At 39.7% G+C, this 27,233-nt stretch overlaps 1 protein-coding gene across 1 annotated transcript in view; it reads right to left on the bottom strand.

Moving 5' to 3' along the window:
* Positions 1–27,233, bottom strand: part of LOC122562603 — a 242,224-nt gene that overhangs the window by 95,631 nt on the left and 119,360 nt on the right. The window contains exon 16 of the mRNA XM_043715583.1: positions 21,258–21,335. Coding sequence (XP_043571518.1) covers positions 21,258–21,335 — 78 coding nt within the window. The remainder of the gene's footprint in view (positions 1–21,257; positions 21,336–27,233) is intronic.

Genomic DNA, 27,233 nt, shown 5'->3' with positions numbered 1-27,233 from the left:
AACTTGCCAGTCCTCCATTTACAAATTCCCTTTCTTCCGCACTCATTGATCCTGAAATCACATAAATGCTTTCTCTCTTGCTTGTTACTTCTTCAATCGTAGTTGCATGTTTCCTGACCTTTCCAGTAGTTGATGTTTGATGTTCAGCACAAACCCCCATGCACTCACTATCCTGAGTTGCCTCTTTAGTTTAATATGCAATACATTCCAGATTGCAACCTGGCGAGGCACACACAAATCTTGGCGGGAACATTGCTCTGGATTTCACTATTCATAGATTTTCGACATTTGGAAGTACCTTTGTTTTTTAGAAATGATAATCCATAACTAAATTAATAGTTACCCAGACAAGGATGAATTAATCAAAGTCAGCATGGATTTCTTAAACTAATATGATTGAGTTTCTAATGGTATCTGGCTGATGTGGTTAACGTAGTTAATGTGACTTTTTTTACACACATTTGATAAAGGCTTGCAGCAGAGTTCAAGCCCATGGAATAAAAAAAATAATTGGCACGAATATGAAATTGGCTGAGTGATAGGAAATAGAGAGTAGTGGTAAGCCGTTGTTTTTCTGGACTAGTGTAAGGTACTATTGTTTTTCCTAATATATATTAATGACATTTCATTGTTGGAGAGATTAGTGGAGTATTGTGTTCAATTTTGGGCACTGATCTTTCAGAAAACCATGAATGTTTTAGGTAGGGTGCAGAAAAGATTTACGAGGAAATGGTTAGGCAAAATGGCCCACGTCTGTACTATATGCCCTATGGAATGATCCCTGGGATGAAGGACTTTAGGCATGTGGTTTATTTATGAAATTGGAGTTCTTCTTGAGACAGATAAGATAAAGGTTTGATAAAAGTATACAGAACCATAAGAGGTGCAGATGGCATAGATAGAGGAAAACTGTTCTCGTGCACAGGAATGTTGAGAACTCTAGGGATGATGGAAAGTGACCATGAAAGGAATTATAGACTTCACAAGGAAAAACATTGTTATGTAACAGTGGTTACATTCTGGAATAAACTATTTGAAAGGATAGTAGATGCAGATTCAATCTTCAAAATGAAATTGGATGATCGAAGGGAAAACAATTTGCAGGGCTTTCGTAAAAAGTGTGGAATTATAGGACTAGCTGAATTACTTTTGCAGGCTAAATGCGCCACATGTATTCTTCTGTGTTGTAACCATTCTCTGATTTTATGTTCAACCTTTCATTTTAGATCTAAAATGAATGATGTTGCATTTGCCAAGTTAAATATCGCACAATACCAGGTTATAGTCTAACAGGTTTAATTGGAAGCACTACCTTTCAAAGCGCCGCTTCTTCATCAGGTGATAACCTGGTGTTGTATGATTTTTAACTTTGGAAACCCCAGTTGAATACTGGCATCTCCAAATCATTACATTTGCCAACATGGAAATCTATTCTTTAAGTTTGCCACTTCCTTAAACTATCAATACTTCTTTGTTACACTTCAACGTCACCAAACTTTGTGTAATTGGCAAATTCCATAATTTGTCTCTCTTTTTTTACACAGCAGGGTAACATTCAGAATTTTCTTATCAAAATGATCAATTCATGAATTGATGATTTGGGAGAGAAGAGTTAGGACATCTGCAAAGTTCTCACTTAATTTCTTAAATGCTGTGGGATGAAAGTCATCTGCTTCTGGTGACTTTTCACTCTTTGGTGCCATTATTTTCATCATGTCACTTTCCATTCAATCATGTAAGTCATCAATAAATACAGGGAATGGTGGAGGGTCTGTAATATTTTCTTAGGACACTAATTGGCACATTCTGCCAAAAGACTACCTGTCCGTTTTCCATATATTCTCAAACAATTTCATAACATGCTTTCAATTCCTTAAAAGCCTCAACTTCAGTTATGAGTATCTGACAAGGGACAATATTTAATTCTTTCTGGACACCATAAAACGAGCATCAATCAACATTTCCTCGTCCACTACCTTGGTTACATTTATAAAAAAAAATTATCCTTGGTTACATTTACAAAAAAAAATTATGTATACATATCAGATTTGCATGCACTACTTACCAGTAACAAATCATAAGTAGTTCTCTCTTCTCAGCTGAAAAATTACAAACTGTTCAATCATCCTATTCTTATTTTTAGACTCTATTAATTTTCCCGCAACAGATATTAGGTTAATTGGTCTGTAATTCCTCAGCTTCTCCCTCTATTCTCTCTTAAACAAATTGACACACACGATCTTCCAAACTAAAGGAATAGTTCATAACCCTGAAAATTTTGGAATTGCAGTTAGGGCATTTGCATTATTCTCATCTATTTACTTTAGAGTCCAGGGAGTGAGGGGGATCATCAAGTTTTGGGGTTTGTTACTTTTTAGTACGTTTACTTTCTTCATTATTGTTCTTTGTCTCTTTGTCTTATGTTAATTTGGGATGATCTGTGGCTTTTATTCAACATTAGTTTCCGAGGGAGTTCTGACATGTTGATCTCTTCCTTGACTGTAAATGCTGACGCAAGAAAATTATTCAGCATGTCTGCCAATTGCTAATTTTCATTGATAATATTGCCGTTATCAGTTTTTAATGAGTCCATCTTACATCTATTTTGTTATCATTTACTGTTCTTTGTATTTTCCCCATTTGCCTGATCTGCGCTGTTTTATTGCAATGCTTTTTCTTCCAATTTATATTGTCTCTTACCTTTTCAATTGTCTAAGGTTGTCTTTTTTGGCAATTGGACCTCATGCTATTAGGTGTACAAATTGGTTCTGCATTACATTTTTTCCTATCTTTTGACTGATAGTATACCATTTTACCTTAACAGATTTAAACAGTGATCAACCTCCAGCTGTGTCATCACATTGAGGCAAACCTTACCTAAACTGAGATTCTTAGTAGCTATTTTTAATTTCTCCCTTTCAAATACTTTATGGAACTTGATCATTTTATGATCACGATTAGATAAATTTCACATTTGATTTATTATTCTCACAAGTACAGTGAAAAATATTGTTTTGCATTCTAACCAGACAAATCATTCCTTACGTAAGTGCATTAGGATAATAGGACAGAATGCGGAATATAGTGTTATAGTTACAAGAGAAGATGCCGAGAAAGATCAACTCCAACATCTGAGATGTGTGTTCATATGTCTGATAACAGTGGACAAGAAGCTGCTCTTGAATCTGTTAGTATATCTTTTCAAAATTTTGTATCTTCTGCCTGATGGAAGAAGTGGAAAATAGTATAAACAGGCTGGGGGGTGTCTTTGATTGTGTTGGCTGCTTCCCTGAGGCAGCAGAAATTGTTGACAGAGTTACTGGAAGGAAGGCTGGTTTCTATGACGTCCTGGGCTGCCCTCTCAGCTCTCTGTAATTTAATGTAGGGGTCTTGGGTACAGCAGTTGCCATAGCAAGTTGTAATCTATCTGGATAGGATACTTTTTATGGTGAATCTATAAAAATTGGTAAGACATTGTGGACAGGCTGAATTTCCTTAGTCTTTTTTTTATTCATTTGTGGGACTTGGGCGTCACTGGCTGGCCAGCATTAATAGCCCATCCCTATTTGCCCTTGAGAAGGTAGTGATGAGCTGCCTTCTTGAATCACTGCAGCCCACAATACTGGTAGGGAGGGAATTCCAGATTTTGACCCAACAGCCTGAAGGAACGGCGGTATATTTCCAAGTCAGGATGGTGAGTGGCTTGGAGGGAAACTTGCAGGTGGTGGTGTTCCCAAGTACCTGCTGCTCTTGTCCTTCTAGATGGAAGTGGTTGTGAGATTGGAAGGTGCTGTCTAAGGATCTTTGGTGAATTTCTGCAGAGCATCTTGTAGATAGTACACACTGCTGCTATTGAGTGCTGGTGGTGGAGGGACTGAATATTTGTAGATGTGGTGCCAATCAAGCGGGTTGCTTTGTCCTGGATGATGCCAGGCCTCTTGAGTGTTGTTGGAGCTGAACCCATCCAGCCAAGTGGGGAGTATTCCACCACATTCCTGACTTGTGTGTTGTAGAAGGGGGATAGACCGTAGGGTGTCAGGTAGTGAGTTACTTGTTGCAGTATCTCTAGTGTCTCACCTGCTCTTGTAGCCATTGTGATATGTGGTGAGTCCAGTTGAGTTTCTGGTCAATGGTATCCACAAGGATGTTGACATTGGGGATTCAATGATGGCAATATGTTAAATATCAAGAGGCAGTGGTTAGAGTGTCTCTTATTGGTGATGGTCACTGTCTGGCATTTGTGTGGCATGAATGCTACTTGCCACTTATTGGGCCAAGTCTGGATATTGTCCAGGTCTTGTTGCACTTGAGCACGGACTGCTTCAGTATCTGAGGAGTCGCAAAAGTGCTGAATACTATGCAATCATCGGCGAACAGCCCAATTTCTGACTTTATGACAGAGGCAAGGTCATTGATGAAGCAGCTGAAGATTGTTGGGCCTAGGACACTACCCTGAGGGACTCCTGCAGAGATGTCCTGGAGCTGAGATGACTGACCCTCCACAACCACAGCCATCTTCCTTTGTGCCAGGCATGACTAACCAGCGAAGTGTTGGACCGATACCCATTGATTCCAGTTTTGCCAGGATTCCTTGATGCCATACTTGGTCAAATGCGGCCTTGATGTCAAGGGCTGTCATTCTCACCTCACCTCTGGAACTCAGCTCTTTTGTCCATGTTTTAACCAAGGCAGTAATGATATTGGGAGCTGAATGACCCTGGCAAAACCCAAAATGGGCTTCATTGAGCAGGTGCTGCTTGACAGCATTGTTGATGACCCTTTCCATCATTTAACTGATGATGGAGAGTAGACTGGGTGGTAATTGGCCAGGTTGGATTTGTCCTGCATTTTGTGTACAGTACAGACACTTCTGAGGAAGTAGAGGCATTCTTGACTGTAGGATTGATGTAGATGAACCAGGATAGAATTTTGATTATATTTACTCTGAGGAACTTGAGACTCTCAACCACCTCCACCTCAGCACCTTTGATGCTGACAGGAGCAAACTCTCCACTCTGCTTCCTGAAATCGATGACCAGCTCTCTTGTTTTGCTGACATAAGGGAGAAATTTTTTGTCTTTACACCAGGCCACTAATCTGTCTCTCTCTTTCTTGTACTCTATCTTATCTTTGTTTGACATCCGACCTACTATGGTGGTGTCATTAACCAACTTGTAAATGAAGTTAAAGCTGAATTTGGCCACACAGTCGTGAGTGTATAAGATACATAACATTCGGTCGAATACACAGCCTTATAGGGCACTATTGTTGAGGATCACTGTGGAGGAGGTGTGGTTGCCTGTCCTTACTGATCGCAACTGCAGGTCAGGAAGTCAAGGATCCGATTGCAGAGGGAGGAGCAGAGTCCTGGATCACCAAGTTTGGAGATTTTGTTTGGTTGGAATTATGATGTTGAAGGCAGAGCTAAAATCAATAAATAGGAATCTGACTTAGGTGTCCTTGTTATCCAGATATTCCAGGGATGAGTGTAAGGCCAGGGAGATAGCGTCTGCTGTGGACATATTGTGATAGTAAGTGAATCGTAGGCAATCTGTGAGGCTGGAGTTGATGTGTGCCATTGCTAACTTCTTAAAGCACTTCATGATGATGGTTCTCAGAGCCATTGGGCGATATTCATTAAGGCATTTTCCCTGATTTTTCTTTGGCAGTGGGATGAAAGTGGTCTTCCTGAAAACAGATACGAAGCTCACATAATAGTGAGGAGAGGTTAAAGATATCTGCAAATACTCCTGCGAGCTGGTCCACACAGGATTTGAGTGCACAGCTGGGGACTTCATTCAGGCCAGTCGCTTTCAGATGCTTTCCATGTGTTCACTCAAGAAGGCCAATTTGACGTCTGCAGTGGTGACTGTGGGTGCAGTAACATCACTGATCTTCTGTCCAAAATGAGCATAGAATGAATTGAGCTCATCAGGGATGCATTGTAGTCAATGATTTTAATCAACTTTATTTTTTAGCCCATTATTTTGTGTAAGCCTTTGCACAGTGGACATGCGTCATGTAGTTAGTTTGGTTAGCCTTTTATGCTGTTACTTAGATCTTGACTACGTGACCACATCTAATAAGAAATGCCCTTTCGTTAGCCCCAGTTTATACTAAGGCAGAATTATTTTCTGGACATGCTTGAGAAATTCACTACCTTCTGACATGATCGTTTACTTGTACCAAAGTATGTGAAAATTAAAATCACCCCTTGACTACTTTATAGTTGCTTCCAGCAAAACTGTACACAAGCCCATTGCAGCCTCAAATTATTAGCCATTACTAAATTCGACCTGAGAAGTCTTCACTGCCTGTTTGCCTCTTGTTATATTCTTTCTTATCATTGGAGAGATTTTATCCTAAATCATGAAGGCTGCTCTATCACATTACCATTTCCCCCAGTGTTCTGCAGATCTTTAGTCCCAGTACTGACATTTTTACAGTTAACTTGTAGTAATGGCTACTAGGTCATTACTGTCCAAGTTGAATTTTCACTTGTAATCTTTTATTTTTCCTGACTCTTTCTTTGCTTTTGTTTAGTTTTTAACCATTATTTAGAGTATCATTTCACCTGACCTAGCTCCAGCCATTGTTTTCTAGCTAAAATACCTTGTAAGGCCCTACTAATTTTCCCCAAGCCTCGTCTAGCTCCAGTACAGTTCTGACGTTTCCTACCTCAGTACTGATGCTAATGTCAAATGAAATGGAATCTCTCTTTTTCACACCATATCTTCAATCACCCTTTTTAATATTTCAATGTTATGTTTGTATACATCTCAAATAATAATCTGGAGATTATAAGATCTTGTTCTTTAATTTAGTTGCTAATTCCTTCAATGTTGCCGCCTCTCTAAAGAAGGGGGAAACTACTTGACCTTGCACTCACCAATCCAATCCATTAGAGATACAGCTATCCATGACTGTACCGAGACATGTGACCACAGTACGTACTTCTATCTATTTGCTAAGAGTATAGATTGGTTCAATAGCTCAGAGATGGAATCCATGAGGCTCTGGGAACATCATAAGCAGAACTGTATTCTACTAAAATCTGTAATCGTATGGACTGCATTTCACTATTGTACCATTACCATTCAGCCAGTGGATAACTCATGTTTCAATAAGGCAAAGGTGTGAATACCAGGAGTGATGTCAGGCATACCTCAAATGAGGATTGAATCTGATGAAACTATAAAATGTCACTATTTCTATGTTAAATATTGGAAGTATTGGAAATACTGGAACATGTTGCCAGCAGAGGTAGCAGAGGCAGGCATGATAGGTTCATTTAAGATGCGTCTGCACACTTGCATGAGAAGCAGAGAGATACAAATACTTAGGAATTGGGTGACAGGTTTAGACAGTGGATTTAGATCGGCTCAGGCTTGGAAGCTGAAGGGCCTATTCCTGAGCTGTAAATTTTCTTTGTTCTTAAGTAGCAGGATTTTGAGAGAGCAACAAAATCCTACAACCAACAGATTAGAGCAAAGCTCTTCGATCCTGCCACAGCCAGTCATAGACTATAGAATTTGACATTGTGCTAAAACCTCAGAATAGTGCTCTAAGCCCAAACGCTTTCAGCTGTTTAATTGAAAAATGTAAATGTTCAATAGTAATTTCACATTGCTTAGTTCCAATCACAAATGCTCAGGTAATGCGTACAGACCTGGACAATATTCAGACTTAGGTTGATAAGTGGCAAACAACATTCATGTTACCTCAATGCCAGGCAATGACCATCTTCAAGAAATGGGAAATCTAACTTGTATTTCTTAACATTCAAAGGAATCATCAATAGTCAATTCATTCTCATCAGCATCCAGGAGACAGCAACTGGTTGGAAACTTAACTGAACCAGTTATCTAAACAAAGTATTACAACAAGAGGTCAGAGACTGGGAATTCAGAAGTAAGTATAATTGTGATAAAACTTCTTTACTCATACTCAAATTCTCTGGAATGAATGCTGAAATACCAACTGCCTTCCTATTGTATGCAGTAGATGCATATTAATTTTCCGTCACACATTTATGAGACCAGTTAAGTTCCTTTGAGCACTGAGAAGAGTGGTAGGCAGCTGCAGCTGGGCAGCGGTGAGAGCAGGAGCAGGAGCAGGAAACATGCGGCAGTGGTGGTAGTAGAAACAGGCTGCAGGATGGTTTGAGCAAACAGCCCGGGGCGGTGGCGGGGGCAAAGTTGAGCCTGAAATGAGGGAGGCTGAGCCCTTGTGAGGAATGCAAATCCAGCATGACAAGGCACTTAGAGACAGTAATCTAGCCCCACCCTCTTCCATTTATCTCTCAGCCCTTTGGCCCACAATCCTCATTCCTGATGAAGAGTTTATGCCCGAAACATTGACTCGCCTACTCCTTGGATACTGCCTGACCAGCTGTGCTTTTCCAGCAGCACACTCTTCGACTTAATTGTTGAACTGTTAATTGTGTTGCTTTGTTTGTCTACCTTTTAGGAAGAAGGACTGTAATGTTTAAGTTTTTATCTTTTTTTTATTTTTCTGCTTTGTAACTAAGATTCTGTAACTAGCTACCTTTGTACATAAGATGGCATCATAAGTGGTGACTTGTAAACTTTTCACTGTATTCATGTGAGTACATGCGACAATAAACCTGATTCAGTTCAATTTGATATTTTCTAGTCAATAATCATGTGAACAATATTCTGTTTTTCTATTTTTTTTAAGAGTGGATAAATTCATACTTTCCCAAGTTCAGAGGAGGAAATGTTGGCAGATAATTGCACAATGTTGACAACATTTGCAATTCCTCAGATATTGAAGCAGTCCACGTTGATATGCAAAAAAACCTGGACAACATTCAGGCTTGGGCTGATAAGTGGAAAGTAACATTCAAGTCAGATTATTACCAGGTTAAGACTATCTCCAACAAAAGAGAATTCAGCAATTTCCTTGTAATATTCAGTGACAATAATATTGCAGAATCCAACTCTATCAGTCTAAGGGGTTACCTTGAACTGAAACTGAATTGGACTAACCATTTAAATACTGTGGCTACAAGAGCAGGTCAGTGACAGAAAATTCCATAACAATAACTTATCTCTTGACTCCACAAAACCTTACTAAATATAAGGCACAAATCAGGAATACAATGTAATAGACCCCATTTGCCTGTGTGAGGACAACTCCAACAACACTCAAGAAGCTTGACACCATCCATGACAGAGCATCTGCTTGATTGGCACTCCATGCATCACCTTCAACATTCATCCTTCAACAGTCACAATAATTGTAACGAGATCAGACAGGTAGACCAAATATATTATGAATTCCTAGAATGAGGCTGTTAATTTGGTCCAATCAGAGAGCCCTGGCTGACAGATATACACGGAAGTGTCAAAGGTTCTGTTTTGTCTGAAAGCCAGTTCTGAGGAAACTGGACCAGTGTCAAATACTATGCAAGTATAAATAAAGGGTGACTTGGTGATGGGATACTGGCCTTTGTGGAGTTATTTCAATGGCTGATGCAGAGTGCAAATACAGCCAGATAGAGAAGGAATATTTAGCGGTCATCTTTGGTGTGAGAAGGTTCCACCAATACTTTTACAGATGTAAATTTGTAATAGTAACAAGCCATAAACGACTTAATGAGGACAAGGCCTTGCCGCCCATAGCTTCAGGTCGAATTCAGTGGGGACTCTCATTCTAAGTGCATACAATTACAAGTTGTAATGTGTCCAGGAGGCCAAGTAGCACATGCGGACGCCTTGAGCTGCCTCCTGCTGGCAGATACACCATTGGTGGGGCCTTCACTGGAATAGTCCATTCTGGTTTTAAACTTTCTGGACCCAACATAGATTGTAAATAACTGAGCACAGTCGGGGACACTGAGTATTGGCCTGAAAAATGTGTAAATTATGGAAACATATAAGCTGAATGTTGAGAATGTGGAGTCCTTTGCAGTTCTGATACATATTTGATTTACGTACATATGCTACATCAATGGAATGATGTCTTGGTGAAGCCATATGCTTTGTCGATTTGCAAACTCTCTGAAAAATGTGAATGCAATATATTTTCCTCTCCTTGCATACAGTATATAATAGCTAATGCCTTTTCCTTCATGACTTGTTGCCTTGATGTGGCAAACAACTTGTGTGTTCCATCAATCACTTCAACAGTGCAGTCTTGAACTCTGAACTAAAACAAAGAACTGCACATGCTGGAGATCTGAAACAAAAAACAAAATCAAAAACTGTTCTGTTGAAGAATCACTGGACTCAAAACATTAACTCTACTTTCTTGCCACAGATGCTGCCAGACTGCTGAGTTTCATTAGCAATTTCTGTTTTTATTGCTGTCAGGAGCTCCCTGCTTCTACTAAGGCCATCCATAAAGGCAAGATCAGTGGGAGCTACCAGACGAAACACAGTAAAAAAAATTCCTCAATGGCTGAACAGGTGGAGGAAGGGTATGCAGGTCCACAGATCAAGAAGGTGGCAGTGCAGGTAGATAATCTGGTTAAAAAAAAGGCCTATGGTCTTTGGAAGTGGCAATGAATATGAGGATAGCTGCTGCTTTATAGAACTTTAATTGGGCTACACCTGGAATATTGTGTACAGTTCTGGTCACCACACTGCCAGAAGGATGTGGATGCTTTGGAGAGGGTACAGGACGTTGCCTGGTATGGGGGATTTTAGCTGTGAAGAACTGTTGGATAGATTGGGTTTGTTTTCACTCAAACGCAGAAGGTTGAAGGGTGACCTAATAGAAGTTTATAAGAATATGAATGGCGTGGATAGAGAGGAAAGTATGAGGCTTTTTCCCAAGATGGAGGGGTCAATTACTGGGGACACAGACTCAAGTTGTGGAGGTTTGGTGGGGGTGGGGTGGAGGGTGGATTTTAAAAGAAATGTGTGAGACATGTTTTTCACATTAAGGGTGGTGAGTGCCTGGAACGCATTATCAGAGGATGTGGTGGAAGCAGACACAATACCAGCATTCAAGAAGCACCTGGATGAATACATGAATAGGAAGGGAATAGAGGGATTCAGATCCTGTAAATGAATACAGTTTTAATTGGAAGAGCAAAATGTATCGGCGCAGGCTTGGAGGGACAAAGGGCCTGATCCTATGTCGTTTTGTTCTTTGTTCTAAGACCAAGTGTCTGACTTGCTGCAAAGTCTGCATGGTTGACATGGTTGTTGTGGCTTGATCTTATGGACAATGACGGAATTCTAAGATCCCCATTTTAAACAAAGTCACGCATGTGCTTCTGTCAGAGTCAATTTACCAAGTCCAGTGGCAATGGAATTTTGGTAGTGGAAACAGGGCTGTAAAACTGGACGAACCTAGTCAATAATATGCACACAAGTGACAGATGAATTAAGGTCATTAGATCTCTGTACTAGAATAGAATTGTCCTTCTGCAACAGCATCATTGTCTGAGCTGTCCTTTTTTTTTAGGATATCCTCTGTTTACGTTAACTTGGGAAGGGGTTAGAAAAGATGTCCTAAATACAGGCTGTCCCAGGCACAACCTATAGGAGCATTGTCTTTGTGGTTGATTATGCCATCAAAGAGCCTTAGCAATATGAATCAATAGGAATCAGGTAGAAAAATCTTTGCTGGTTGCTACATTACCCAGCACAAAGGAAGTTAGATGGTTGTAGTTATTGGAGATCAATTCTCTCAGCCCTACGACATCCTTTCAGGAGTTCCTCAGGGTATTGTCCAAAACACAACTGTCTTCATTTGCTTCCTCAATAACTTTCCTTCCATCATAAGGTGAGAAGTGAGGATGTTCAATGATTGCACAATGTTCAGCCCCATTCATTACACCTCAGACATTGAAGCTCTTAGTGTCCACATGTGGCAAGACTTGGTCTTGGGTTGTCAAGCAGCAATGAACATTTGTGTCAAATACATGCCAGACAATGATCATCTATAGAAGACAGAATCTAACCATGGCCCCATGACAATTAATGGCATTACAATTGCGGACAAGGGCAGTAGATACGAGGGAACACAACCACCAGCAAGTCCCCCTTCAAACCACACACCATCTTGACTTGGACAATAGTGTCATTTCTTCACTGTTGCAATGTCTTTCTGCTTATTTTCCTGGACGTGCTACAGGCCAAGAAGGATAGAAACAACAGCAGCAATGATTGGAAACAAGCGAGCTGAGCAAAAATCTTGAAGTTAAAAACCAAAGCCTTCACAACATGCCAACCACTACCTTTAACCTTTGCCAACATTAAACTGTAGTTCAAACCTTAAAACTTTCAACTAACTCAGGAGAAATCAATCTAAAACTAATCTGTTTGAGTCAGATCAGCATGAATGCTGACGATTTGCCTACACTGCACATTTACAGTGAGGGAAATGAAACCATACAAGGACTCTGATAACCCAGTTTATGAAAGAAGGCTGTTTGGTGTACACAATTAACTATAAAACTGGAATCACCAGTTATGTTCAACAGTGCTGCTGGTGGATTTTTGATTGGGAAAGCCTGCCAGAAAACTTATTTACAATGCCAAAGAGCATGCAGGAATCTACCTCCAAAGTTAACAAGGTGTGTTTTGCAAAGAAAAGGTCACCTTTATCAACACACCAATGGAGCCTACCACGATGAGGCAGCTGAGACCCAATATCTACTATTTTACTATCCCTTTGAGGATTGGTGGGAGGTGGGAAGACTAACAAAATAGTGTGGAAAGACACTGGGAGGAGTGCCTCTTGCTCTCCTGCCACTGTATCACTTGGTCAGCAGTGAGAAATATGACAGATTGACAGTCTGCCCAGACCCACTGAGTCATCTAAATGGTCAATTAAGGACCTTATCCTGCTTTCTTAGGCACTTATCACTATGGGAGTGCCCCTTGCCATACAGGGAGATAGATTGGTGAACCCTAATGTCTTTTAGTTAGCACTGAGTTTGGGGAGTTGGGGATGAAGGCTCTCTTTTATATACTGTAAGAGTTCCCTAATGGTAATGGATAATGGCAAGAATAATGATAGTGCCTGTTTTTACTGAGAAATTACCCCCCTCACCTCCCGCTGCAAACCACTACCACTTACTCAGAGTGAGATATACATTTACAGGATCCGAATCCCTCTATTCCCTTCCTATTCATGTATTCATCCAGGTGCTTCTTGAATGCTGGTATTGTGTCTGCTTCCACCACATCCCCAGACACCATTCACTCATCTTCAGGGTACATGACCATCAAAGCCTTTCATTCTGCAGGAGAAGCCAATGCCCACTGCAACCCTTGGGGAAGGACCATGTCTTTAATTGAAAATCATAGTACTGGAAACAGATATTAATTCACTATTGTCAGCAAAATGTGACCTTAGCAGGTAGTGGAGACCTCTGATATTTACACAAGATTCTTCTGACAATTTCTAGAGGAGACCAAATAGCTTCTGTGCTCCTTGAAAAGTTGCTACTGAAGCTTACTCTGCTGTTTTAAATTCTATTACAGCTGCTATCATGCTCAAGTTACAAATGTTGAAAGGGGTTCCAGACCATCACAGCAACATGGCAATTTTTTTTCAGAAAGATCAGAAAAATTGCTAAGTCTCAACTCTGTGGAAGTGGCATTGAGTCGATGGAAAGAAATGTGCTGTCTCACAGAATGACAGCATGCCTGATCCCACCTCTGCCACTTCTGTGATGTTCCTGCTGTTGCTTTCAGCTTTCCAGCACATACTAATATAGATCAATATTGAGAGGATGCAATCTATCACCAGGATTATTCAGGGCCAGTGTCAGTGCTTATGGAGGTTGTCTTCTAAGATCATCTATAGTCTCCTCAATGAGGTTCAGCAGCTATCATATGCTACAGTCACAGATGAAGCACCTCACGGGAGCACTTGGAAGACTTGTGAATGTATATAGAAAATAAAAACTTAGGGAATGCACAAGGATGGTTTGCTTCATTTTGCATGTGATATAGTTGATAAATTTGGATTGGATTTTAGATTTGGTGTTGGTTTTTAATTCTGTGATCAACCAATGGGGAAACCTGAAAGTGTTACCAGATAGAAGACATGATAGTGAGAAAGGAAAGATAAGGGTTGTGGGACCATAATCTGATTGTGTAGAGTTCTGATTGTCAGGGATAATCTATATTGTAGCCTTTCTTTGGCTTGTTCCACTTTCTCCAATGTTTCTTTCTCCTTCATCTCCTTTTCCTCCTCCTTCATTTCATGCTTCTGTTTCTCAGTTTCTCATCTGGTAACCCAAGGGCTGTTCCTGAATAATGGCTGTGTTGTGTGACATGAAGGATATTACTATACATCTCAGTTCTTAAATGGCTGAGTAAATGCATTTTTCCTTAAAAGTGGTCCAGATGCCAGAAAATGGATCATGTCTTCCAGTCAACAGTGAGGCCAAGACCCTTGCCGCTGGCCATGATAAAAATTGCCATTTACCTTTTTGTGCTCGAGCTTTAGGGACTGCCCAGGCTGCAGGATGCAGCCCATCAACAAAGGTAGCCAGAAGGCATTGATGCAATGCAAAAGTGTTGGCTGTTACTCCCCTTTTGCTGTCAATAGCACAGGGAATGATCCTTGAGGTCCAGCAACTTTGCATGAACTGAGATGAGTGTCTTTTAAAGTTCTCCAGTATTTTTAACTACTTTAAAAGTTTTTTAATTACTTCGATATGTTTGTATAACCTTTACTTTAATGCAACTAAACATGGAAAAGCTTTGACATCAATTAAAGAAGGACTTAAAATGAAACAACTGGTTAACTGCATTGATATTTATTGAAATAAAAACAGAAATGCTTGAAACACTGATCAGGTCAGGCAGCATCTGTGGAGAGAAACAGAGTTAACGTTTCAGGTCTATGACTCTTCATGGGTAGAGGTGGGTTGGGGAGTGGGTAGGAAGGATTGGGGGGGTAAGTGAGGAGCGGATGAGGAGCGGAGTGGTTGAGTGAAGGAAGGGGCATGTTCAGCAAGATTACTGTTAAAAACAATTTGTACAAGAAAAAGGTCTTCCCAATATACCTTCCCATTTATATCACTTCACAGTCTAGACCTATGCCTCAAGTTAAAAATTCTTTGCAGACTAGTTTAAACTTCAGAGTACCTTAGGCATCCAGCCCAAGCCAATACAATGGAATTAGCACTGAAGAAATCTATGGGAGGCGTCAGGACCGTGTATGTCTGTAAATGTAAATTTGATATTTGTGTGTAAGCACCATGTGTGTATATGGACAAGACTTCTTCTGGCTCCAATGTACAACAGCAGGGAATGCCTTAGAGTTTATTGATATTTTCATCTGGACAACTTAATGTCACTAAAATTTGTTTTCGGAATGCTCCCTTTGTCAGTATGACTCTTGAAGTCATGCATATATATGTGCAGATTTTCTACCAGATTCAGGAATCATGTATCGAATAAATAACCACTGGCATGCAGTAATAAGCTTTTGATTTGTTGTGCTGGTTCAAATACAGAGTTCTGCTGCAGTAGGAAAGAATCATGACTCTTATTGAAATAGTGGGTAATTTGTGGTGCCTGTGGTCACATGCATCATTTTGGAATATGAATACAGCAGAGTTCACATGGGAAGCATGTAAGACAATTTACCTGCAGTCTGTGGAATCAAACACAATAGGAAATTGTGCAAACCCATATAGCCCTTCTGCACTTCTCTGGCAAAAATGTATATTGTTCCTTATTGTCTACAGAACCTAAGTGACATCCCACATTAAACAGTTCACTACTAACATTGCTAATATTGCTAACATCTCCAGCAGAAATCTAACAGGGAGTGAAAACATAAATACTAAGAAATGCTGTTGTCTCAAAAGCAGTGGTGGTTATGGCGTAGCAGTTGATTGATTTTAACTACTGCCTCTTTTGTGAAGTGAAATTAGTCTTTGCTGATGTTGAAGAAAAAAGGATTGTTCCCTGAATACCTCTTCCTCCATAGATATAGCCTCCTGATGAATGAGGTGCTCCCTCCCCATCCTCCCTTTTCAAGCAGCTTGTCCTGCCATACATGGCAGCTCTTCATTATCCAAGCTATATTCAGTTTTTAGAGGAAGCTCTAATAGGTCCCCATATCTGAGAAGCAATTTCTTTTAGCACAACCATTGTAAAAATAACAATAACATTTCATATAGAGAACAGAAACATTACACAAGCAGAGGGAACCTTAAAAAATGTAGACAGTTCCAGGAACAGTCAGAAAAATAGGCTACTCACTGGCTTAGATTAAGGGATTGGCTATCTAAGACTGATACAAGTAAAAGTTTCTTCACTAAAAGGTTTGACCCATGGCAGGATGTTATGGATGCTTAATCAGTCATTCAGTACACATTTCATACGAGTATAAAGTACAGAGTGATCAAGGACAAAATGCTTAATTTAACTGAGCATTTAAGTTAGAAATTTGATGCAACTGATATTTGTGTGAAGAGAGGAAGTGCTGCATTTTAAATGTTTTGGTGAGTGCTCTTCTGTTATCTCCAACTATGTGAGGTATTTAATGAAGGTGACAGGGTATTGCCGAGCTGAAAGAATGTCAGAGAACCCTTGATGTCTAGGAATATTCAGGACTGGATAAAAAGGAGAATGACAGGCTTATAACATGTATAGAGGGGAACAAATCAGTAAAGGTCCAAATGGAGTATATAAAATGCAGAAGTAAACTTAAGAACGAAGAGGGGGCATGAAAAAACAGTGGTGGGTAAGATTAGGAAGAATCCCAAGATACTCTGTAAGTGTAGCAAAGGGAAGAGGCTAACCAGGGAAAGGGAAGAGGCTAAGCAGGGAAGGGAAGAGCATGATAGAAACCAATGGGCAAATTTTGCATGGCACTCGAGGACATTGGTAGGGTAATAAAAGAGTACCACATCTGTCTTCACATTGGAGAAAGAGGATGTAGGGACAGAACTCAGGAAGAGAGCCTGTGTGGTCCTTAAGCAGTTTGACAGAGAAAGTGAGGAGGTATTGGAAGTTTTGGTGGGCTTGAAAGGGGACAAATCTACAAATACATATGAGTTGTATCCTAGGTTGCTGTGGGAGATGAGGAAGAAAAGTACAGGGATTCTGACCCAATTTTTAAATTCCGTTCTTGCCACAGGGTAGATACTAGAGGACTGGAGGATAGCAAATATGGTTCCACTTTTCAAGAAGGATGATAGAGATAAACTAGCGTATTATATGCCACATGAGTCTTAGTATCAAAGGGAGAGAAACTATGGGAGAAAGTTCTTAAGGAAATAATGAATCTCCACTCCCGGAGAGTCAACATGGTTTCATCAGATGGAGATCTTTCTGAACAAATTTGATTTCATTTTTTGAGGTGTGTAGTTGAGGATAGTGTAGTTGATATAGTCTATATAACTTTCAGGAAAGACTTTGACAAGATGCCACATGGAAGACTGGAAAAGATGGTAAAAGCACTCGGAATCCAGAATAATTTGGCAAGTTGGATCCAAAATTGCCTTAGTAGTAGCAGACAGGGGGAAGTTTATGAAGAAAATGTGGATGGGGTGACAGTAAGTAAGTTTTCAAGTAGCACAAAGATTGGTCGAGTGATGGACAGTAAGGAAGAATGGAATTTTACACGTACGTTTGAGGTGATGGATTTTGGAGATGTAACAAGTATTTGGACTCAGTGTTTTGACTTCAGGTATTCACCAAATATATGAATGATTTAGATGAGGAAATTACATGTACTACCTTAAAGTGTGGGGCTAACTAGTTTGGTAGCAAAACAGGAATGCAGATTATTATTTGAATGGCAATAGATTGGGAAAAGCTGAGATTTAATGAGACGTGGGTCTTCATGCACATCAGTTACTGAAAGTAAGAATGCAAGTGCAGCAATATTGGTAAACTGAACACAGTTTAAGGATACAGAGTAGCCATTTAGGATTGAAATGAGGAGAAATGTCTTCACCAGAGAGTGGTGAGCCTGTGGAATTCACTACCACAGAAAGAAGTTGAGGCCAAAATCTTAAATAATTCAAGAAGGAGTTAGGCAAAGTTCTTAGGACTAAAGGGATCAAAAGATATGGAGAGAAAGCAAGAATGATGTAGTGATTTGGATGATTAGCTGTGATCATATTGAATGTCGTAGCAGGCTCAAATGGCCAAATAGCCTATTCCTGCCCCTATTTTCTTTATTTCTATCTTAATAAAAAGGGAAAAATGCAATATCTGATTGAACTGTGGAGAAATATAAAAACAGATTTTAAGAGCTCTGAAGAGTAAATAAGAAAGAAGTTTAGGGTGTAGGTTTGCTCGCTAAGCTGTAGGTTTGATATCCAGATGTTTCATTACCTGGCTAGCTAACATCATCAGTGGCGACCTCCAAGTGAAGTGAAGCTGTTATCTCCTGCTTTCTATTTATATGTTTGTATTCACTTGGAGGTCGCCATTGATGATGTTACCTAACCAGGTAATGAAACGTCTGGATATCAAACCTACAGCTTAGCGAGCAAACCTACACCTTAAACCTCAACCTGAGCTACAAACCTTGCATAAGAAGGAAGTGTATAACTACAGAAAACATTGGTCCCAGAGAGGTAAAGAAAGGGAAAAAAATGTCAATGTGGAGAAGGAAATAGCAGAGACACCGAACAGATGTTTTGTGAAATTCATAAATTGCACATAGGAAGTAAAGGATAATCCATCAGAATGATGATCTAAGGCACTTAATATCAGCTAGGAAAATATACCAGAGAAATTTAGGGAATTGAAAGGTGACAAACCACAGGATCTGATGGCCTACATTCCAAAACACTGAGCCGCAGAAATGGTCCCAGCAATTGGGAATTTACAGTCTGATGACAGGATGGTTGTATTTTATAAATATATTTGGGTTTCTTGAGGATGTAATTAGTAGGGTGGATAATGGCCACAAAGCAGATGTAGTTAATTTGGATTTTAAAAAGGAAACATTCAATAAAATGTTACACAAAAGATAAAGGCATGAGGTAAAAGTGCATGCAGTTGAGGGCAACATCATAGAATAGATTCTGAATTGGTAACAAACAGAAAGCATAAAATTGGGATGACTGAGGCATTTTCAAGTCATAAATAATAGTGTCACAAAAATCAAAATGTTGGGGCCTCAGTTATTTGTATTCATGTTACTGATTGAAACAAACAATGTATCTAATTTTGCTTATAATAATGAAAGTTAGATGAGAAAGTAAACCATGAGGACTGTACAAAGCGACTTCAAAGAGATGTAGTCAAGTTAAGAAAGTAAAATAAAAATGACATGGAATATAATGTGAGAATATTTAAGATCCAAAGAACAGAAAAAAAGATTTGTTGGTGTTCAAAGAGACTTGGACATATAAGGTATACAGAAGTTGGTTTATACAGGTATGGCAAGCAATTAGGAAGGCACACGTCATGTCAGCCTTTATTGTGAAAGGTCTGAAGTACTTACAAAGAGCCTGGAGTGCAATAATAAGGAAGTTTTGTTACAATTGTGTAGGGCGTTTATGAGACCAAACTTGAAGTACTGTGCACAATTTTGGTCTCCATATTTAAGGAAGGAAATATTTGCATTATAAGGTTATACCTGAACAGCGAAAGTTCACAAAATTGGTTCCTGTAATAAGAGCCTAAGTGAAGTTTAGAAGAATTGAGAGGTGATCTCATGGAAACACACAAGATTCTGAAGGCAGTTAATATGTAGACACTTAAAGTTTGGAGCTCCAGTTATGGAATTTTGAAATGATACCATAATCTCAAGATAAGAGCTTGATCACTGAGGGCCAAGAAGAGAAAAAGTATTCTTCATTTAAAAGAATTGAGAATCTTTGGAACCTCAGTGGGTTGCTCAAACAACTAACCTCAAACAGTTCCACAACCCCTTTTAAATTGTGCTTGGGTGTGGTGATGGTGGTGGTTGTTGTGGGCAGCAGCATGGGCATTGGAAGTTCTTCAAATTTAGCATTGCATTAGCTGTGTGGGTACAGTATCAAAAAAGCAGGAGTTTTAAAATCATTGAGCATTTTTAAGATTGAGCTGGATGGGAGTTTGGTCTTTTAGAGCAATAAGGAATTCAGTCGGTTCTGCTATAATGCATGTTTATTCAACACAAATTGGCTTTAATGCAATTGAAGAATTTAGACAGTTATTTGTAGAATGTGACCTTTCCTTACCTGTATTGGCTATAATGTGATTCCAGCCCCATTAGTTTAAATGGCATGGCTATTGCGTGATTTTTGTTTAGTGCGAGATTGCACGAGAATGGAACTATACTATACAGAACTGACTGTGTGGGGACATTGCAGGAAAGTGTGTTGAGGCAGAAAATCAACTGTGATTTGATTGAATGTGCAGCATGGTATATGTTATCCTGGTTCGTATTTCTTACATTTAAGACATTGATTGATAGATTGTTCAATACTCAGGAAATTAAAGGATATGGGGTCAGGAAAGTGGAGTTGAGTTAAAAACCAGCCTTAATTCACTACTTTCCCTCCAGGAAGGAATTCTGCTATATTCATCTGGTCTGGCCTATATGTGACTCCAGACTCACAGAAATGTGGCTTACTTCTACCTGCTGACAAGCGGAATTAGGGATGGATGTCACTTTCACCCACATCACATGAACAAAGAAAAAAAACTTTAGTTGTAGAGCAAATTCAAAAGGCTAAATGGCCTACTCCTGTTTTTATGCATTTATGTTCCTGAAACTAACTTGTAACAACTTCATGATCCTTTGAAAGAACACAGTATGAGTAGTGCAATGGGAGTTGGGGTATGTCTTTCACAATTGACATCTCATTTAGCTATGCAAATGGATTGTAAAATGGGTATCAGAATTTTCAAATCAATGTTGCACACTAAATCACACCATGATCTTTGTACTCTGTATATTTTTCAAGGTATGCGCATGCAACCCAATTACCAAGACTGCATCCTGGGTACCATTTAGCAAATGCACACGCTTAATTGTAATGTATTTTGCTGACTATGTAACATCTAAAAAGGATTCAAGACAAAGTGACCCAATTTAAGCTCCTACACTTTCCTGAAAAATTAAACATCTGAAATTTAGAGGTCATCTTCAAAGCTTTTGACTTAAATTTTCATGATACAATATATGGTTCCCCTCTTTGGAGACCTTACATTAAGTAGACAATGTGAAGGAAACTAGGAAACTTCCATTACATTTTTGGACATTTAAAATAATGTGCAAAGAGAATGGATAGGCATATCAAGTGACTGACTGACTGGTTGAAGCATTGCACAAATCATTGTAGAAAATAAAATTTTGACCTGAATCAAAAGATCTTTGTCTTTTTATTTGTAAATCATCATCTTGCACCGTGAAGCCTTTGTTGAGGTCGACATTATCTGAAACATAAAGTCATCAAAATTATGACATTATAGTGCCAATTGATATTATTCTTGGAACACAAGGTATAAAATATTGGTGTGAAAACTGCCCTGGAAACTATCTAGCTTCACATGCTGTCCCCATTAGATAATTTACAAAAGTAACTGACAAGGTACATCTGTGCAATGATAACTTGCTAGAAGGAAGGGAATGCAGGCTTCTGTGATGGCATTTCTGCATGACTTTATTCTCTCTCTACCTGAAAAATTCATAGCTAGAAATGTGCCACTATGCCAAAAATCCTTTCACTTGCAGGTTCTAGAAATCCCCCTCCTATGATCTTAGTGTTGGACCTTTGCACTATGCATTGGGTTAGGACATCCTAAAATATTATTATAAATATATAAAAGCCGATGTATGGTCCAAAAGGCACTAATTATTTATGGTTTGTGTTGATGACAATTTCAAAGTTCAATTAGATACTCCAGTTTACAAACTGGATGTAATTTGCTCGCTGAGCTGCAAGGTTCGTTTTCAGAATTTTCATCGCCATACTAGGTAACATCTTCAGTGAGTCTCCGAATGAAGCACTGGTTGTATAGTCCGCTTTCTATTTATGTGTTTGGGTTTTCTTGGATTGATTATGTCATCTCCTGTGGACATCGCCACAGGAAATGACATCATTGACCCAAGGAAACCCAAACACATAAACAGAAATCAGGTTATACCACCAGTACTTCATCTGGAGGCTTACTGAAGATGTTACCTAGTATAGTGACGAAACGTCTAAAAACGAACTTTCTAGCTCAGCGAGCAAACCTACATCCAATGAATGTTATCTTACAGCTGTACTGAGGTCCAGCTGGACCCCATCTGAACTACTACATTCAATTCTGGGCAACACATCCTGTGAAGGGAAATGATACTTATGAGGTATGTAGATACATTAGAATGTCACCAAGGTTCAAAAGTGAATTAAAGTTGCAGTACTGTCTTCTAATAAATATAGAAGATTATGAAGTGATGTGACAGGTGTGTTGGAGATAATTGAAGGATTTAGTAGGATAATTGGAAAAAAATACTTTCTTCTGGCGGGACAGCCCATACATAGAAACATTTTAAAAATGCAGCAAGCATAAGCCCTTTGAGCCATTCAATATAATCACTGTTCATCCAAATGTTCCCACTTTCTCCTTACACCCTTTGATCCCTTTAATCCTAAGAACTGGCAGTTCTTGTCACTGCTCTATAGGAAGGATGTGATTTCACTGCAGGGCATGCAGAGGAGATTTATCAAGATGTTGCCTGTTATGTAGCATCTCAACTACGAAAAGAGGCTGGATAAACACGGGGTTTTTTTTGGAGTAGAGAAGGTCGAGGGGGATGTGATATAGGTATATAAGATTCTGAGAGGCATGGACAGAAAGTAGCTATTCCCCTTAGCCGAAGGATCAGCAACAAAGGACGTGTTTTTTGGAAAAAAAGGTTTAGAGGGGATCTGAGGAAAGTTCTTTTCACCCAGAGGGCTATGGGATCTTGGAGGGCAGTTGATCAGGGTAATTTCATAAAATTTAAAAAGTACTTAGATAAGTACTTGAAATGTCATAACATTCAAGGCTATAGATCTAATGCTGGAAAGTGGGACAAATATAGATTTGCTGTAGTCTTGGCAGGACAGTCTCAATACTTTGAAGGGCCTCTTCTGTATTGTCTGTTTCTATGCTTCAAAGAATGTTATTCTTAATGAAACCATGCAATGTTTTGGCCTTAATTGCTTTCTGTGGCAGAGAATTCAACGGGTTCACTGCTCTCTGGGTGAAGACATTTCTCCTCATCTCAATCCTGTAAGCCCTGGTTCTGGACTCTCAGTCATTGGGAATATCCCAGAGCCTCGGGATACTGAAGCGAGTAACTCACCTCCTGACACCCCAAAGTCTATCCACCATCTACAAGGCACAAGTCAGGAGTGTGATGGAATACTCTTCACTTACCTGGATGGGTGCAGCTCCAACAACACTCAAGAAGCTTGACACCATCCAGGACAAAGCAACCCACTTGATTGGCACCACGTTTACAAACATTCAATCTCTTCACCACCAAAGCTCAGTAGCAGAAGTGTTTACTGCAGAAATTCACCAAATATCATTAGACAGCTCCTTCCAAATCAATTTTGGCATTTTGGATCAACCCACAGCATGTGGACTGCAGTGATTCAAGAAATCAGCTCATTACCACCTTCTCAGGGGCAAATTGGGATGGGCCATCAATGCTGGCCAGCCAGCGAAGCTCAAGTCGCAGAAATTGGGGCGGCACAGTGCCAGGGTCCCAGGTTCAATTCCAGCCTCGGGCAACTGTCTGTGTGGAGTTTGCACATTCTCCTTGTGTCTGCGTGGGTTTCCTTCGGGTGCTCCGGTTTCCTCCCACAGTCCAAAGCTGTGCAGGTCAGGTGAATTGGCCATGCTAAATTGCCCATAGTGTTAGGTGCATTAGTCAGAGGGAAATGCGTCTGGGTGAGTTAGTCTTCAGAGGGTAGGTGTGGACTGGTTGGGTCAAAGGGCCTGTTTCCATACTGTAGGAAATCTAATCTAATCTAAAATGAATAAAACAAAAAAATCCATCCTGTGTTTACCCTACTTAATCCAGTTACGATTTTATAGGCACCTATAAGATCTTCTCTCATTTCTCTAAACTCCAGTGAATATAGTTCTAAACAATCTAATCTGTTTTCATGTCTGACTTACCACCCCAGTCTCGTAAGCTTTCACTGCGCACCCACCATAGCCAGAATATCCTTCTAGAGATAAGGAGACTAAAACTGGACACAATAATTTAGGTATAGTCTCATCAAGGTCCTGTATATTTGTAGCAAGATGTCCCTGCTTCTGTACTCAAGTTCTCTTGCTATAAAGGACCATCACTGCCTGCTGTAACTGTATGCTTACTTTCAGGGACTGGTCTATAAGGACTCTCAGGAAGATCTCCCAGATGTCAATACATCTCACCCTTTCAAATCTATAATATCCCTATAGTTGAAACAGGCTATTTAGCCTATCGAGTCCACACCAATCTTCTAAGGGCATCCGACCCAGCCATCCCCCTACCCTAATCCTGCACTTCCCCTAGGTAATCTACCTACCCTGCACATCCCTGGACACCTTGAGCAATTTAACATGGCCAATTCACCTAAGCTGCACATTTTTAGAATGTGGGAGGAAACTGGAGCACTCAGAGGAAAACCATGCTGAGAGTGTGCAAACTTCACATAGACTGAAGTTGCAATCAAACCTGGGTCCCTGCTGCTGTGAGGCAGCAGTGCTAACTGATCCACTGTGCAGTCTAATGTGCTGATCGCTTTTTGCTATAAAAATGGATAACCTCATATTTATCCACTTCATTATACTTCATCTGCCATGCATTTGCCCACTCATTCAAATTTTCCAAATCATACTGAAGCATCTCTATAGCCTCCTCAGAATATACCCTCCCACCCAGCTTTGTGTTACATACAAACATGGTGATACTGTATTTAATTTGTTCAGTTAAAACATTTATAAATATTGTGAATAACTGGGGTCCAAGAATTGATTCCTGCAACTGCAATACCTCACTGGACATTGTCTGCCACTTGGAAAATGATCTGCTTTTCTTACTCTTTGTTTCCCAATTGCTAATCAATTCTCTATCCATGTATACTACTCCAAATCCCATACATTTCAAGTTTATATATTTGTCTCTTAAGTTGGACCTTATCAATAGCTTTCTGGAAGTCCAAGTAAACAACATCCACTGGCTCCCCCTTATCAACTCTAGTAGTTATATCCTCAAACAACTCTAGTAGATTTATCAAGTAAGATTTTCCTCACCTGATTCCATGTTGACTGTGTCTAATCCTGACACTATTTTCCAAGTGCTCTTCAATTAACTCTTTTATTCTTGACTCTAATGTTTTCCCCACTACTGATATGAGGCTAACTGATCAATAATTCCGTTTTCTCTCTCCCCCCTTTTCTCAGTGGTAGAGTTACATTAGCTATCCACCAATTCATTGGAACTGTTCCTGAGTCCATAGAATCTTGAAAGATGACCACCAATGCATTCATTATTTCTAGGGCTCCTTACTTAAGTACTCTAGAATGTAGATTATCAGACTCTGTGGATTTATTGGTTTTGAACTCCCATCAATTTCCCCCATTCTCCTTTAATAGTGATTTTCTTCAGCTCCTCCCTCTCGCTAGACTCTGCATCCCCCATCGTTTTTGGGACATTATTTATGGCCTTTTTTGTGAAGACAGAACCCAAAATATGTATTTAACTGGTCAGCCATCTCTTTGTTCCCCACTTTGTCTTCCCCTATATCTGAATGCAAGGGGCCTATATTTGCCTTTACTAATCCTTTTCTCTGCACAATATCTATAGATGCTTTTACAATCAGTTTGTATGTTCCTGCAAGCTTACTTTCATACTTTATTTTCCTCCTCTTAATAAATCCTTAATGTTCTTTTGCTGAAATCTAAACTGCTCCCAATCCTCAGGTCTGTTGGTTTTTCTGGCCAATTTGTATGCCACTTGCTTGGATACAATATTATCCCTAATTCCCTGTTTAGCTATGCTTGGACCACTTTTCACATTTCACTTTTGATAAAAGTGAACAATTGTTGTAGTTCCTTCATGTGCTCTTTAAACGTTTGCCATTACTTATCCACCATAATTCCCCAATTTATTTTAGCCAGCTCACACCATCATAGTTTTCTTCATTTAGATTCAAAACCTTAGTTTCAGAATTAACCATGACACTGTCCATTTTAATGAAGAAACTAATCTTATTAAGGTCACTCTTCACCAAGGGATATCATACAACCCGAATGCCAATTATTCCTTTCTCGTTACAGAATATGCTGTTCAGTGTGGCTTGTTTTGTAGTTGGTTCCGCAATGTATTGATCTAGAAAACAATTCCATACACCTTCCAGGAATTCCAGGATGTGGGCATTGCTAGATGGCCAGCATTTATTGCCCATTCCTAGTTGCTCAAGAAAGTGGTGGTGAGCTGCCTTCTTGAACCACTGCATTTTATGTCCCTTGGTGTTTCTAAGCTCTGCCCAAATGGTTTCCACTTCAATGGAGTTAATATTCTTCACTCTTGTGTCAATTTTCTCTTTCACCAACAATGCTGTGCCATCACCTCCTCCTTTTGGGTTGTCCTTCTAAAAACTGAATACTCCTGGATATTAATTTCTCACCCCCAATCACCTTGCAGGTACGTCTCCATAATCCCAACATCACACCCTTTCATATCTATTTAAGTGAATAATTTGCCCACTTTGTTAGGAATATTCTGTGCATTAAGACATAAAGCTTTAAATACATCTTTTTAATATTCTTAGTCCTGTTCGCAATACCGTGGCTCTGTTTGAATTGTCTGCCCATCACTTTTTTATTTCTCATTCTGTTTTTGGTTTCTTCCCCCATTTCCTTCTCTTCTGCCTCCATGTATAGGTTTCCATTCCTCGCCTTTTTGTTTAAACCCTTCTGAACCAAACGAGCAAAGACTCTGTCTCAGTGCCAGTCCATAAATAATTGCAGAAGCAAATTACTGCAAATGCTGGAATCTGTACTGAAAATAACAAATGCTGGAGATCACAGCAGGTCAGGCAGCATCCACGGAGAGAGAGCAAGCTAACATTTTGAGTCTAAATGACTCTTCATTAGAGCTGACATGAAGTGTGGAGGTGCAGCATTTTTGCAATAGCATAGTGGGGGGGGGGGGGAGCAGTTGGATTGCTGGGGAAGAAGGTCTGACACACCGTTGTTCTGCCATTCCCATATTCCGATCACTTAATATGAACTACCAACACCTTTTCCCTATCAGCACTCCAACCACCACTGCCCTGAGTATAGCTTAAATGCTGCCTCCAC

Source organism: Chiloscyllium plagiosum, chromosome 25, assembly GCF_004010195.1.
Source record: "Chiloscyllium plagiosum isolate BGI_BamShark_2017 chromosome 25, ASM401019v2, whole genome shotgun sequence".
Lineage (NCBI taxonomy): Eukaryota > Metazoa > Chordata > Chondrichthyes > Orectolobiformes > Hemiscylliidae > Chiloscyllium > Chiloscyllium plagiosum.
The sequence above is the reverse complement of the archived record's forward strand: the minus strand, read 5'-3'. Positions and strand labels throughout refer to the sequence as shown.